Source organism: Cataglyphis hispanica, chromosome 5 (genome assembly GCF_021464435.1).
Source record: "Cataglyphis hispanica isolate Lineage 1 chromosome 5, ULB_Chis1_1.0, whole genome shotgun sequence".
Classification (NCBI taxonomy): Eukaryota; Metazoa; Arthropoda; class Insecta; order Hymenoptera; family Formicidae; genus Cataglyphis; species Cataglyphis hispanica.
The window spans coordinates 2,254,087-2,268,286 of NC_065958.1; the positions used below are offsets into that span (position 1 = coordinate 2,254,087).

Consider the following 14,200-nt stretch of genomic DNA (forward strand, 5'->3'; position numbering starts at 1 on the left):
GTTATAACATAGACATTGATTCCGTTTTTAATATAAATTTCAGAAGAAAATATAAATCTAATAGCTATAGCGGATGAAGAGTAGGTGAGTGACAATTGAATGTGAAAAATGTACAATGATATTTGGATAAAGTTATTTTATTAAATTTCGGTTAGAAAATTCCGTTCGTACTAGAACAAGCTTACCCTCTAATTTTTTTTCCACACATTCTTGGGATATATTAAAAGTACTTAAAACCGATACACATAATTGCATTACATTTTCAATGTATCACTCATTTGATTAATCGTCAAGCCGTTTTTAATTCATATCGATATCGATATCGATTAATAATAATTACGATTAAACTAAATTGATGTCTTTCCAATGTTCTACAGAACTGGAAGCGCGCTCCAAATCGTTAACCGGATATTTAGATTTGCGTAGCAATGTAAGCGCTAAAATTGTCGGCGCAACTGACCTTACTTATTTATTGTTCGACGTTATTTCGCCGCACGATTGCTGGCAATGATAGTATACTTAACACATACGATCGCTAATATTGCACTAGATTATGGCCGAGTACGAGTGGAACACGTTGAGAAGAAGCATTGTCGCGATTGTCACAAGTGAAAGTTTCGTCCATTCACTTAATTGCCAATGAAGCTTCTCCTCGTTGTTCTCCATTCAAACGCGAATTGCATATTACATATAAATAAAAATGGAATCACAGACATGATAATGTATTCAATATAATCTAAGGATCTCTCGCGAAGGTTACCAGGTAATCCCTGATTGATTACGTTCACAAGCGTCCGTCGGATCCCAAAAGTTTTCTTTCATAATTAAGAAAAAAAAAACGCTAATACATATTACGTTTTATTATAGCTATACGAATATTATAATGGTCGTATCGGTTTACTTTCACGCATTGTGAAAGATCGTGAAAAATTCTTTGGCGAATTTCGATTCCATTTAAACAAATAAAACTTTTCCAGATAAAAACCCTTTCGCGAATTTCGTCCAAATAAAAACTCGCGTAAAATAAAAGGAAGCCTTTCTCCGTGTGAAATTCATATACAAATACCAATTTGGCTCCGCATGTAGTTATAGTTAATTAGTTATCCATCAACAGTGAGACTTTGGTGTACGCAGTTAAAGAAGATGCATTATGCCACATATCGTATCGCAGGTACCAATATTGTTTTAACGACGATATTATTACTAATTAATGACGCCTAGATTTAATTTTTAGCTCGATTCTTTTTTTTTGACAATAATAAATCGATTATCATTTATTTGATGAAATATATATACACATATTATAATTCTTACACAATCAACCCTTGGAAAAAAATCTTTAGAATTTTTAATACTTGGATTGTGAGATTCAATTTAGATGATATGTGGCTCCCAGAATCCTAAGCCTAAAAATTAATGCCAAGATTACTTAAATCCTAATTACAATCTAATTATACACTAATGTGTGTGCAGTTTATGGTTATATTTGGTAAAATAATAAAAAAAAAATCAAATATAATCCTACATTAATTAAAAGACTCGTAGCCTTTCGGCAAGTTTCATGATAGAGTCGTATCGTAAGAGCTCTTAGCATATACATTTTGTTGACAATTAAAATCTCGATGAAGAAGATCTTCTTGTGTCATGTAAGTCTTCATAATTCCTATATTTTTTTAACTCTATAAATCATCTTAAATGATATGTTAATCAAAATCCAAGTTAATTAAATCGTAGATTATTTAAATTTGTTGGATCCTAAATCATACCTTGAGACATAGATAAGCTTTAAATTCCTAAACGCCTTAAATTCTAGTTATTTTAATTCCCGTGAGATTCTTAAATTCTTCTATCTAAAATCGCGATTTTCTAATTACTTTTATATACCATCACTATTTAACAAATTTTTTTATAAATGTCACAACTAAATTAATTTACGTGGAATCGAGACTAAGCGTCATTAATTATCGTTTACTTGACGATCACTATAATTAATGCGCACACTTACTTAGCATCAGCAAACATTAGAATTCATGCACGGAGTATATTCATCATCAGGTCTCTATCACGTCCTGCTTTTCGTCGAGGTCGACATTATTCAACAAGACGTAAGAGTCTCGACCGACCAACAAACGATGCTGGCCGGTTATCAGGAAGGACGAGCCTCTCCTGATGGTCTTCTTGCCGAGCTCGATCGCCTCGTGCGCCAATACTGGACTGTTGTACGCCTTCACGAACACTGTAATGATTGTCGTCAATCCGACTAAAATCATACCATATGTGATGCAGGGTACAGCGTTGTCGGCGAACGTGGTCGCAAAATAGATCCAGCGTCTGATGGGAGGTGTGAGCTCTTCTATGCCTTCCTCAAGCCACATGATAGGGAAAACTATGTCAGAGAAATTCGCGACTGTTGCAATATTACGCTGTTGTTCTACTTTTAGATTCAACTGAAGGCGAACTTTAGCTTCTATTGGCACACCGAGTTTCTAAGGGCAGAAGAAAAAATATTTTAAATCCAAATTTTATCTTAGATCCTAAAAATCATAATGTTTTTAATTGATTCAAACATATATAAAGCGTTCTATTTTAATATATGCTACCATTTATTCTTACGATCAGTCTAAGCTTGATGCGTAAATTCACACAATTTTGTTGTTGATATAAACAAATTTTTAAGAATTTTCTTCGTGTTTTGCTTACCGGTTGAATTTTAAAGTATGATTCGTGTAGTTTTTTTGTCGGATTGAGTCCGTCAATGGCATTTAACAATTTAGGGTCTGCTTTGTAAAAGTGTGGAAACGAGAGGTAAACTGGCGCACCTAAAGTAAGAAAATGCAAATTGCATAAATTTCATCTTTTATCACGCATCCAAGAGTCTCATTAACTTTTCAAAATATTTGTTATACGACACTCACTGTACTGGCACGGACTAATGTTTTGCAAGCCTTGCGCGGGGCAACTGGTGATGCTGTCGGAGCAAAAGCATTCATTCTCCGTAGATTTACCGAAAACTTCATCCGGCGGGGTATATAAATCCGCCTTGATACCCGTTTTTTCTACCGGTCCGCGATATTGCAACGGCAATGTTCTGCAAAGATCCTTGTCCCATACGTGAATGATATCAGCACCGGTTTGATCCCGCGGCGGAAAGAAGGACCCTGTCCAAAGATCATTTGAAACTTAATCGTGACGAAATATACTAATTCGACGTTTCATTGAAACGAAAACGAATTTAATAAACTATTATATATTTTTTAGATGCCCAAAGAAACTTACCTTCCGAAGCTGTAATGGAGTTACAGGGTGCCGTTGGCCAATATGGCAAATGATCAAGGCCGTTCAATCGATTTATCAGACCAAATTGCTTCATATCCGTATGTCCGGTGAATATTGTGGATATTTCGCTCAACGTACCGTTTCTCTACAATTGGTGTTTGATTATAAAAGATATATATATTAAAATATATATTGGCTTGCACGTGTAAAGAATATTAAAAGGTAATTATTTTTTACAAAAACATATAGCGCAAAAATTAAAATACTAAATTACGATAATGTAATAATTATCATATTGGTACTTACTCCGATAAGAAGGCCCATTCTACTCATGGGCCGTCTTGCTTTGGGAAGAAATCGATATCCGAGACTAACTAGTGGATCATCGTAACCAAAGACAAGTTCCTGCGCTGTTACAGGAACGAAGGGTTTCATGTGCATCCCGCTCAAGAAAATTGATAATCCCATTGTGATGAAACGTGGAAGACTCTTGCTTTGCGTCGAAAGTGTCTACAGAAGAAAAAAAAATATTTGTTTACATATATATATATATATATATATATATATATATATATATATATATATATATATATATCTTTAAATTCTTGTCGAAAATAAAAAGAAAAAAATCGCATAAACTTTTTTTATAGATTGTAATAATATTTACATATATACATATATATATATATATATATATATATACACATATACATTCTTATACATTGTAATAATATATACATATTAGTTTGTACAATATTAGTATAAAATTAGTTTATGCTATAAACTCACTAGCAAAGGTATATTCGGCACTATCAGTTTGGTGTTCCCGTCTTTGGACATTTCAGGTACAAAATTCAGAATTTTCTTATGCTGATAACTGATGGTTCCGTTATTGTGAAATACGATGTTAACCTTTTCCATATCCTCTCTGCAAAAAGATGCATATTTATTATATCGATTGCGAAGCCATCGTCGTGCTGTCTAATAAAGCTTAGCCCACATAAATTCGCAAGCCGAATGAAGCATCGTTCGGCCGGTTTGCATGTTAACAAGCGCATCGGGATGGAAAGTATTGTTAAGAAACTACAGTTAACACACAAAGATATCTGATAATTGTTCGTAGAAAAATATGTTTTAGTGCTAATTTTATGATCATGCAAATTTGCAATACGAGTAAGCGCATATTTACCGATAAACGAATGGGCCGATTTCCTGGAGCTTTGGCTTCTCGTTAAACTGCAGGAAGTTCTCCGTGTTGGTTACATTAAATATGTAGACTTTGGTTAATCGAGCTACGCCTGGCTTTTGCCAATATTGAAAGGAGAGCGAGCCGTTCCATAGTCGCAGTTGCTGAAAAAACACGAATTGCCGATATTATTACCGGCGATTTCTCTCAAGTTAAAACTACGATCTGTACACATGCACGTTCGTGTTTCATTTTGAATTGTAAATTTTTTATACGTATATGAAACTATCGTTAATCATCTTGAATAAAAAACGAATAGAAAAAAGACAATAAAATTGCTTTTCATAATTAGTCTTTTAAATTGGTTAATTTATCGATTGAATACGCAATGTTATTTATTATGTTGAATTGATTGTAAGAAAAAAGATCACGTGAGGAGCATTATTATATAATTAAATTGGACATACTCTAAATATCTATCTTATAATTATCTTAATGATTCAGATAATTTCGGAGGAAATTAAAATAAAAAAAATATAATAAAACGAGTTAATGAAAACTCATTCTAAACAGATGAAAATAGACTCTTAACATTGAAAAGTTTCAAGATTTTCTCTTATACTCTTTTTGTAGAAAAAAAAAGTTGTTTTCGTTTTTCTTCTGGATAGAAAAGAAACATCGTGAAAAGAAAAAACAATGGAAATAAATTTCTATTCATGTTGCAAAAACTTGTAGTAATTATAACGGGCAACAACTTTAAAACAACTTTAAATTATTTCTATGAAGATTAATCTAATTGCGAATAATTAATTAAAGAGCTACAAGTCACGAAATAGCATTATCATAAAGAAATCGTGTAGAGTTTGCATAGCAGATTCAATTTCTCCTCTCTTACAAATTAGAAATATAAAAATTATAAATAAAAATAATTATAAATATAATACTCAATTACAATATAATTACAATGAGAGCGTTGCCTCGAAAATGTTTGATTAATACGTGACAGATTGCAGTAATACAAAACTAATTAATTGATATTTCTCAAGAATAATGTACATATAATCATATCAGACTTACAATTTAAGTTGTGCAAGTAACGCTATTAATAAAAAGTGCACAATACAATAATATGTTCAAATCATGACTGACAATCATAAATTATTTGCAGACAGTCTATTCTGCGTACGTTAAGCTGACCTTAGATGATAAAAGACATTCGCGAAGATATTTACTGCGAATGCAAATTACTCGACGGCAAGTATGGGCGATAAAAAATATTAATTATTCATTGCGTGAGACATACTTTGTCCAAATACACACATATAATCTTAATCTTCACGGGATTTGAAAGTGAAACAAAAATCGAAAGGCATGAACGCGTCAAAGAAATGATTATACATGCCTCATTGATGATGTATTGTTTACGCGACGATCTTGTCGTCTAAACATATCAACAAAATGTTTTCAATTGTGTTAATTATAATTAATGAGATCATATTATCACATTATACATGATTTTATAGTTTGTTTCTCTATAAATTACATTTTATAAATTATATTTATATTTACTATTAAGTATTACATTCATTACTTCTATCTAAAATTTAAAAACATACATAAATACATATACATATAATATGTAACATATGTATATATAATACGTACACATAATTTGCAAAATACATTAACAGTATATAAATAATATTTTATTATATATTTCATAGATAATTTTATTTATATTATTTTAATAAGATATAAAAATAAAAAAGCATACAAGATACAATATTTAAAATCTCGCAATAATATAATTACATATAACATAATATATTACATATTTCTTAAATGTATCAAATGCAAAATGTGTATATGCGAAATATTTAATACTTACTCTTAAAATGAGATAATCAACCCATGGTATGCTACTGAGCACTATGCCGATCACTAGTGCAAGGAAACCTAAACAGATTGCTGCTATCCTACCTGTAAAAATAATAACAGTAAGTTAATAGTACAAGTATCAAAACGTAAAATATTAAATATATATATATATATATATATATATATATATATATATATATATATAGTGCATACTTAATGCGCGTTTGCGCAAATAATTTTTTTTTATGGATAGTTGTCGACATTATATATGTATATATATATATATATATATATATATATATATATATATATAACTACCCACTACTTTTCATAGAGCAAGCATTGACCTACATTTGAAAATTAGACTCGAGTATCGAGAATTGCGTGCATTGAATAACTCATATTCTATAATTATTGGCAACACTTCTCGGAGAAATATATTGTAAAAATTTCGAGCAAACAAAAATGATTAAAATAAAATTTATTATTTACTTTATCGTGCACTATATATCGTAAAATTTTTGTTTATGAAATTGCCATTCTAGAAATATATATCAAAGAATAACTTAATTGAAATGTTGTATGAGGGTGTGTATGTATACATGTATGTCATATATATATATATATATATATATATATATATATATATATAATAATATACTTTACATTCATGTTGAATAAATTATTAATACAAAGTAGAAACGCTTAGTTCGTAGAATAGTGCGTAAATAACCTGGAAAATATATTGCGAAACACACTTTCCATAGCGATAGCTTAGGATCTTAGATTCAAGATTAAGCAAGACTCTTTGCTACCAAACTGGTAGTCCTTGTTATTTGTTGAGAATTTGCAAATCCTTAGAAGACTTTAAACGAGAAGCTCGTGTAGATAAAAACTTACATATATTATCTTTAATTGCTACTGCAAACAAAGAGATTTGCATAAATTAATAAATTAATTTGTATGAGAAAATTAATATTTTTGACAACGATTAATCTTCGATTTGACTTGCACTTATACATCTGTTATATAAATGTGTATATAACATATATATATATATATATATATATATATATATATGTATATACATATGTTGTATACATGTTGTAACTATAATTTTTAGAAAATTTTATAATTTTGATCTTAGAAGACTTCTAGAAGTTTATGTAATAATTAGGCAATTAGTTTTGACATGAGATGACATGAAATACATATTACTAGTAAATGACGTCAATATTTTTTGTGACAAATTGCGTTTTGTGCTCAATAAAAACCAATAATTTATTATTAATTGTAATTTAAATGCATAATTTAAATAAGCGTTACAATGCTGTATTCGTTATCAATAATAATTATTAGTAAAGCTGAACATTCGCAAGTATTACATATATATATATCTGAAAATCATTATGCAAAACTATCTATGATTGACATTGAGCAATTGACATTTGTATGTTTTTCTGCTTAGGGAGCATTAATTAGAAAATGTCCCGAGGTGTAATGTCTTTATGGCGGATATATAATTACACGATAATTCGAGCGTTTTTGTTATATAATTGTTACGAGATCCCAGCATCATTGGAAATTCTTCATTGCATATAAGTCGGTCAACATGCTTTCACTCCCGAATTAAATGTAGGACGCTAATGATGCAATTTTAAAATTACCATCCAAAGCCCCGATGCATCGATGTAATGCATCATGTTGCACATTAAAGTGCGCTCGCAATTATGGAAAATATTCTAGCAATTATTTACGGTAGAGAAAATAAGAATACATATACGTTGTTTGATTCACTTTTCTTCGTCAAATGTTATGTTCGCAAGCAAATCTACATTTACATTGCTAAATTGACGCTAATTGCGGTTGTAATTATCAGTTCGATAATCAGTAAATGCAATCTTTATAGAAAAAACGTGAATAGCGGACTGTGAACAAAAGATGAAAATACTGATGCTGCCGAAAAAGAAAGGTACTTTGATGATTTGGCCTTTTAATCTTCTCAATGAAACTACCAAGAATTTCGTTGGTCAAGGAATTCACCTGTGGCTATTCAACGACCTTGAGTTGCATAATATGTGAACAAATACTGGATGACGGTTGCAGACGTTTTTTAATATCCCTCGATAATCTATATATCAAAGATATTTTAATTTAAAAACAGATTAGAGCAAGATTACTCTTCTCAACGACTATGCTTCTCCCAATTTTCATTTAGCTATATATAATAATATATAACAATTTCATTTAGCTACATATAATAGTTTGCTGTCAAATAAATGCTGTCAAAATTTGTTACTCTATTTATTTGTTATTTCTGGATTTTATTTTGAAATATTATGACTCGTCATTATTCTCAATTATATGGAATGTTTTTTGTTTAATTTGGCAGAAAAATATTTTTTTGCTATATCCCAGTTACATTCCCAGCTTCTAATTGGATCTACTAATATATTCATATATAAATGCAGATAATTATTAATTTCGTTTGGTCTCTAGTACTGAATAATATTATAAATTTATATTTTCTTGATTGATATTTATATATTAAAGTCTTAAATAGCACATTTTCTCCTTTCTCATTCTTGTTATTTTCGTTGAGCATTCGATTGCTTAAACTATATCCGCATTCTACATTATATTTACATGATTTTCTCCCAGGTGGTTTGATTCAGTTTTAATGAATATTGCTAGCAACATTATCTCTCTATGATCGTAGTTTTTATTTCATACAGCTTTGCAATAGTTTCTCTCTATAAGAGACGGTTTAATTCTTTTTACAAGAGAGACCTTTCTACGACATCGTTAATATATAACTGAAGATTTATATTAATTATAACTAACACAACATAAATGAAGATTTCGAATTTATTGACAATCTTTGTTAAAAAAAAGCAAATGGAATATAAAATAGTAACAAATAGAGTTTAATTTATATCATAAAATTAACTGTATGTACTGTAAATGAATTATACCTAAATAAATAATTGATGTTAAGAAATGTAAGATTGTGATGTTCTAAAACAATTTCGTTAAAGGGAACAAGCAAATTATCACTTTTATCACACAGCATCAATTACAGATATAATGGGAATTGATTGTTCGTGATAGTATCTCGGTATGTAAGGATCGCGGTAGCGCGAATAAATCTTACAATTAGTATATGAAAGTAATAAAGCGCGATTGAAAGGATCAATATAGCGAATGCAACGTTTATTCGGCAATTTATAGTTCGCATACCACAGAGAGAGTGCAAAATAACTCGCGCGCTACTCACACAAAGCTATACGGTATATTTGTGCGTGGTATTTGTTAACCATGAGTGGTATAAATTATCCGGAGGACGGTTGCGCAACGCACCTTGCGATCTCTCCTTTCTCAAATGCCGGCCACCGGCCAGACGTGCCCGAAGTTCGATTTCTTAATCTGACCTCGAGAAGATGCGTGCTGTCGAAGAAACGCGATCTCGTTCGAATTGCTCGATCATTTTCAATATTTTGCGAGCGCCCGATAATCCGAGTAATGACTCACAATCATCACGGTCATTAACTCGTTTTAGTTTCGCTTATTGACATTTGTCGGCGTATTCGTAGAAGAAGCTATAAAGTTAATAGAATAATACAGATAATTATTAAAATTATTAAGAAGCAAGAAAAATTATTAAAATTTTTAAGAATTTTTCCACAAGTTCGAAAAACTTTTCAATTAAAAAAAAAAAAAAGTGAATAATTCTCTTGTTATTGTTAGAGATTAATCGTTGCCTTAAAAACAATGCTATTGTACTATTTATAAATTATCTTAATTATTTTGTCAGAGAGAAGTAAATCATCTATTATCGGTTGTGGTTGCGATGAAAGAGCGAGCAGCGCGCGTTCGAGCAGCTCGTTAAGTGAGATTAATTTGCAGGTTCTTTAGAACATAAAATGAAGCAATGCGAATATAGTTGATGATCCTTTAATCACGGTGGTGTGATAAAAGCCGCTGGATATCACTTAACGCGGTCTAAGTATCGGTAATTGTACAAGCGATACTTAATAGCTCATTGTTTCCCTCTTATTGAGTTTAAGGAGCTGCTCAGTTATAAGTTGCCCATTACGTAACTCGCGGTTAACTTACATCGTAATCTCTGCGGACTCTTGGCATTACACTGCATACCATTATTTTGCATAATAGTTTCACGCGCCGGAAATACAATATGAGTGATAAACACGATTTTTATCGCGGCTTTTATATCGCGAAAGAGAAATTAGAGAAATGGTAAAAGAAATTTTACTTTTGATCTTTTAAGAATTAAGAGCTTCTGAAGATTCAAGAATCGGAAAATGGAAAAATAAATATCAAGGATGGTCAAGAATTAAAAAAAAAAAAAAAAAAATTTAAATACAACCGGTTTTTTTTCTTTATCCGAAGAACGAAGCATCTTTCTCTCTCTCTACGAGAGAGATTCTGAGAAATGTCCCTTCGACCTTTTCGCTGAATTCCATAGTCCTATTGCATACATTAGACGATGATACATCAACCCGATGTGTCATCGGGTACGTAATACGCTAAAGCTGCTTCCGACCTGTGAGAGACCAGTTTAAAAAATTCCGAGGAACGGATGCAGAACACATTCGCGAGAATCATCTGTTCATCACTTGCACCGACCGTTCGTCTCGCGCGCGATGTAACCATCATAATAGAGATTACGTGATTGCTTCTTACGACTTGGAAGCCGAAAGAAAGTTTTTCCTATATCGCCTTGTACAAATTATTTGCGGAGACGTTAAATCAAAGTACACACGTGGGCAAAAAAAAAAAAAAATAAATTTGTTAAAACATCATAATGTACAATTGCGATTAATTTCTTAATTAATATATCTCTCTTAAGATAATTAATTCTTAAAAGATATATAAATCGTTTTGACTCTATTAATATTTTTGCAATAGAATATCCCGAAAGCATTAATCAATAAAAAAAATGTTAAAAAGCTTATTTCTTAATTTTTGTTGTACATGATCATGTCCTACAAATATCAAAAAAAAAAAAATATATATATATAAATTTTTGTACATTTTTTTCAAGCATTTTGAGCTTAAAACTGTGACAAGACTTGTATGTGACATATATTGCGACATTGTGACCTATATTAAAAACAGAACGAAAGAAATGTGTAATCTATGAGGATTAAAATTCAAATAAAAAACTTTTAATAAATAAGCATAATATTGGCAATGAAATTTAAATCAGATAATTCGTTCCCACGTGACACTTAGAAAATGAATAGAGAAATCCTCTCCTCGGAGAGATATCCGAAACGCCCGGAAGGTATTGCGTGTCTAACGATACCCAGGCATCAACGTATTTTAAATAGCCACAGATTCACGTCCGCGTTCCTATGTTGTTACAAGCAAGCGGTTGTTCGTTACATGCGGTAATATCTCCGCCGCGATTTCGGAGCTGCAGCATCCGCGGGTACGATGCGTGCGTACAGTTTCTCTCGATATTGCACGCACACCTATCCAGGTAGCACCGAGTCTGCCTCACCATCCCCTCTCTCCCTCTCCCCCCCCCTCCTCCTCCTCTTCACCTTCCTCTCCCTCGACCCTCTATCCTCCTCCCGTAAAAACGTAAGAGCGAAAATACTCATCCCGACGAAGTGCAATCACGATTTTGCAACGTCTTTCGCGCGCTGAACTCGTCGTCTGCGTGAAGCACGCGGTACAAACGCAGCTGCGTGCTTGTATGCGAGAAACTGTGCGTCGCGGCTAAAAAGTTTACAGTTTGCGGAAGAAGCGGATACCCGCGGTGTCCCGATACGGGAAAGCTTCCTGTAATGCGTCTACAGGATGTCCCTGATTAATTTCTCTTTAATCCCTATACTGTGAGGCGATGAATTTCTATTGACTATCCCCATATGCGAGAAATCGATGTCACACACATTGTGTGCGCTATAATGATCTCTCGCGCTAAAATGATAAACTTTCTTACGTTCAGTCTTGAAACTTTTTATTTGTAGGTCAGGATTGTATCGGATAAGAAGATTTTTTGACGGCTTTCTCATACAGACAACGCATACGTACCCTACTTGATGCTATTAGAGCATAATACTGATGATCGCGTCGTAAACATCAATCAGTAGCCGCGACGTAGCCTACATAGTCTTATCGTTCATGTGCATGTCTCAGTTTTCTCGACGAAAGTGTTAGAGATCTTCTTGAAATGGGAGATGAATAATCGTGTAAATGAGAAAATCCCTGCCACAAGAGCTTTTGTTGAATTTCTAGTACGTTATATTTCTCAATGCACATGAATCTTTTGATTGTCGCGTAAAGAGTCTACATAGTTGAAATTTTTTCAGATAATAATAAAGTAACTTGACAGTAATACGCCACTTTATTAAATGGCGGAGAAATCCGAAGCGAAACGGAATATTACACGTATTATATTTCCAGCCTGAGCCACCACATTCTTGTTGACAATTCACCGTGAGAGAGAAAGAGAAACATAAATAGTGATAATATTTTCCGAAACAAGACAGACAGAAGATAAAATTCTGCTCTAAAAATTAATTATTATTAATCTAATTTAAAAAATAATTACATAGTTTGAACATTATTTTATATTATAATAGTTTTAATTCAGTTTGAACCATTTAATTTAATATACATATATTTGTTATGATCTATTTCTTTTAGTTTAAAATATAAAAAGGGGTGGACTTTCGGTAAGAGATCCTACATATGTTATATAATATTTATTCAAATTTTTGGCTATATATATATATATATATATATATATATATATTTTTTTTTGTATACATATAAAATTATTTAGGAAACAAAAGGATTTTTAAATTTTATTATGCAAAAGTCAATTGGCTCATAAAAAGTTGTTAATAAAATAATAATATAAAAAATCAAATTTATCGCAGGTGACTCTAACTATAATATTGCACTTTTCCTATTTATAACACTCGCTAATGTCACTTTCCTTCGTTTCAACATCAAAGTTTTCGCATTTGAAGCAAATCAACTCGCCCAATAAGAGTCCTAGAGCGCGAGAGGCTTTCCTCGGTGTATAATTTTACGCAATCTTACTAATGTCACAATAAGAAAAGAAATGGAGTTATTTATGTGCACGCGTTTCACGTGCACACTTGACATCGAATTTTTCCTCCGTAATTCCTAAGTACGTTTAAAAACGATTCTTTGCTTGACTATCACGCACGATGCGAAAATCATAGCATTTTGCAAATGAAAGTACAATAGTAAACCACAACATCAGTATGAATTATTCCTCAATGCATTTTTACGATCTATGTCATTAATGAAGATGATTTTTTTTTAGCTATTATTTTCCGATGTAAATTTTTGTTTATGTAAAAATTGCTTATATTATTTTTGTTATAGCTGCTTTAATATCAGCCAGAAATAACTTAAGATAAAAAATTTGAACTTGGAAATAATAAATTGTGTATGATATCATTATTGGATAATACTGTAATGTAATAGAAAAAGATACCTGAAATGATTAAAAATATATATATATAAATCTGTATAGCAATAGGCGATATCCTTGTAATATGAAAAAAAATCTTTTTTTTTTTTACGTCGCAAAAGAAAAACGCTGTCGGGTAAGTTAATGAATAAATTCTTAACAAGCATATAATATTTTATTCTTTCATCTGTTTTCTTTTATTTGTTTTCTTTATAAACCTGCAAAATCTAATCTATCCGGCTTCCCATAAATTTATAAAAAGTCGTATAGCAGGAATTCCCACAACTCTCCCCGTTATACAAAGAATAAAAAGAATGTTTTCCATTAATGTTATTATATTTTAACGTTTATTAATTTCTTAAATAAATAATTTTTAAAAA

General features: G+C 31.4%; 1 protein-coding gene across 1 annotated transcript in view; it reads right to left on the reverse strand.

Annotated features, from left to right (window-relative positions):
• Nucleotides 1-121: 121 nt before the first annotated feature.
• Nucleotides 122-14,200, reverse strand: part of LOC126849517 (scavenger receptor class B member 1) — a 37,774-nt gene continuing 23,695 nt past the window's right edge. Inside the window, exons 3-10 of the mRNA XM_050591439.1 lie at nt 6,351-6,442; nt 4,466-4,626; nt 4,066-4,204; nt 3,583-3,786; nt 3,277-3,421; nt 2,916-3,158; nt 2,701-2,819; nt 122-2,486 (exon numbers count right to left, since the gene is read on the reverse strand). Of these exons, the coding sequence (XP_050447396.1) occupies nt 2,052-2,486; nt 2,701-2,819; nt 2,916-3,158; nt 3,277-3,421; nt 3,583-3,786; nt 4,066-4,204; nt 4,466-4,626; nt 6,351-6,442 (1,538 nt within the window). The 3' untranslated portion in view covers nt 122-2,051. The remainder of the gene's footprint in view (nt 2,487-2,700; nt 2,820-2,915; nt 3,159-3,276; nt 3,422-3,582; nt 3,787-4,065; nt 4,205-4,465; nt 4,627-6,350; nt 6,443-14,200) is intronic.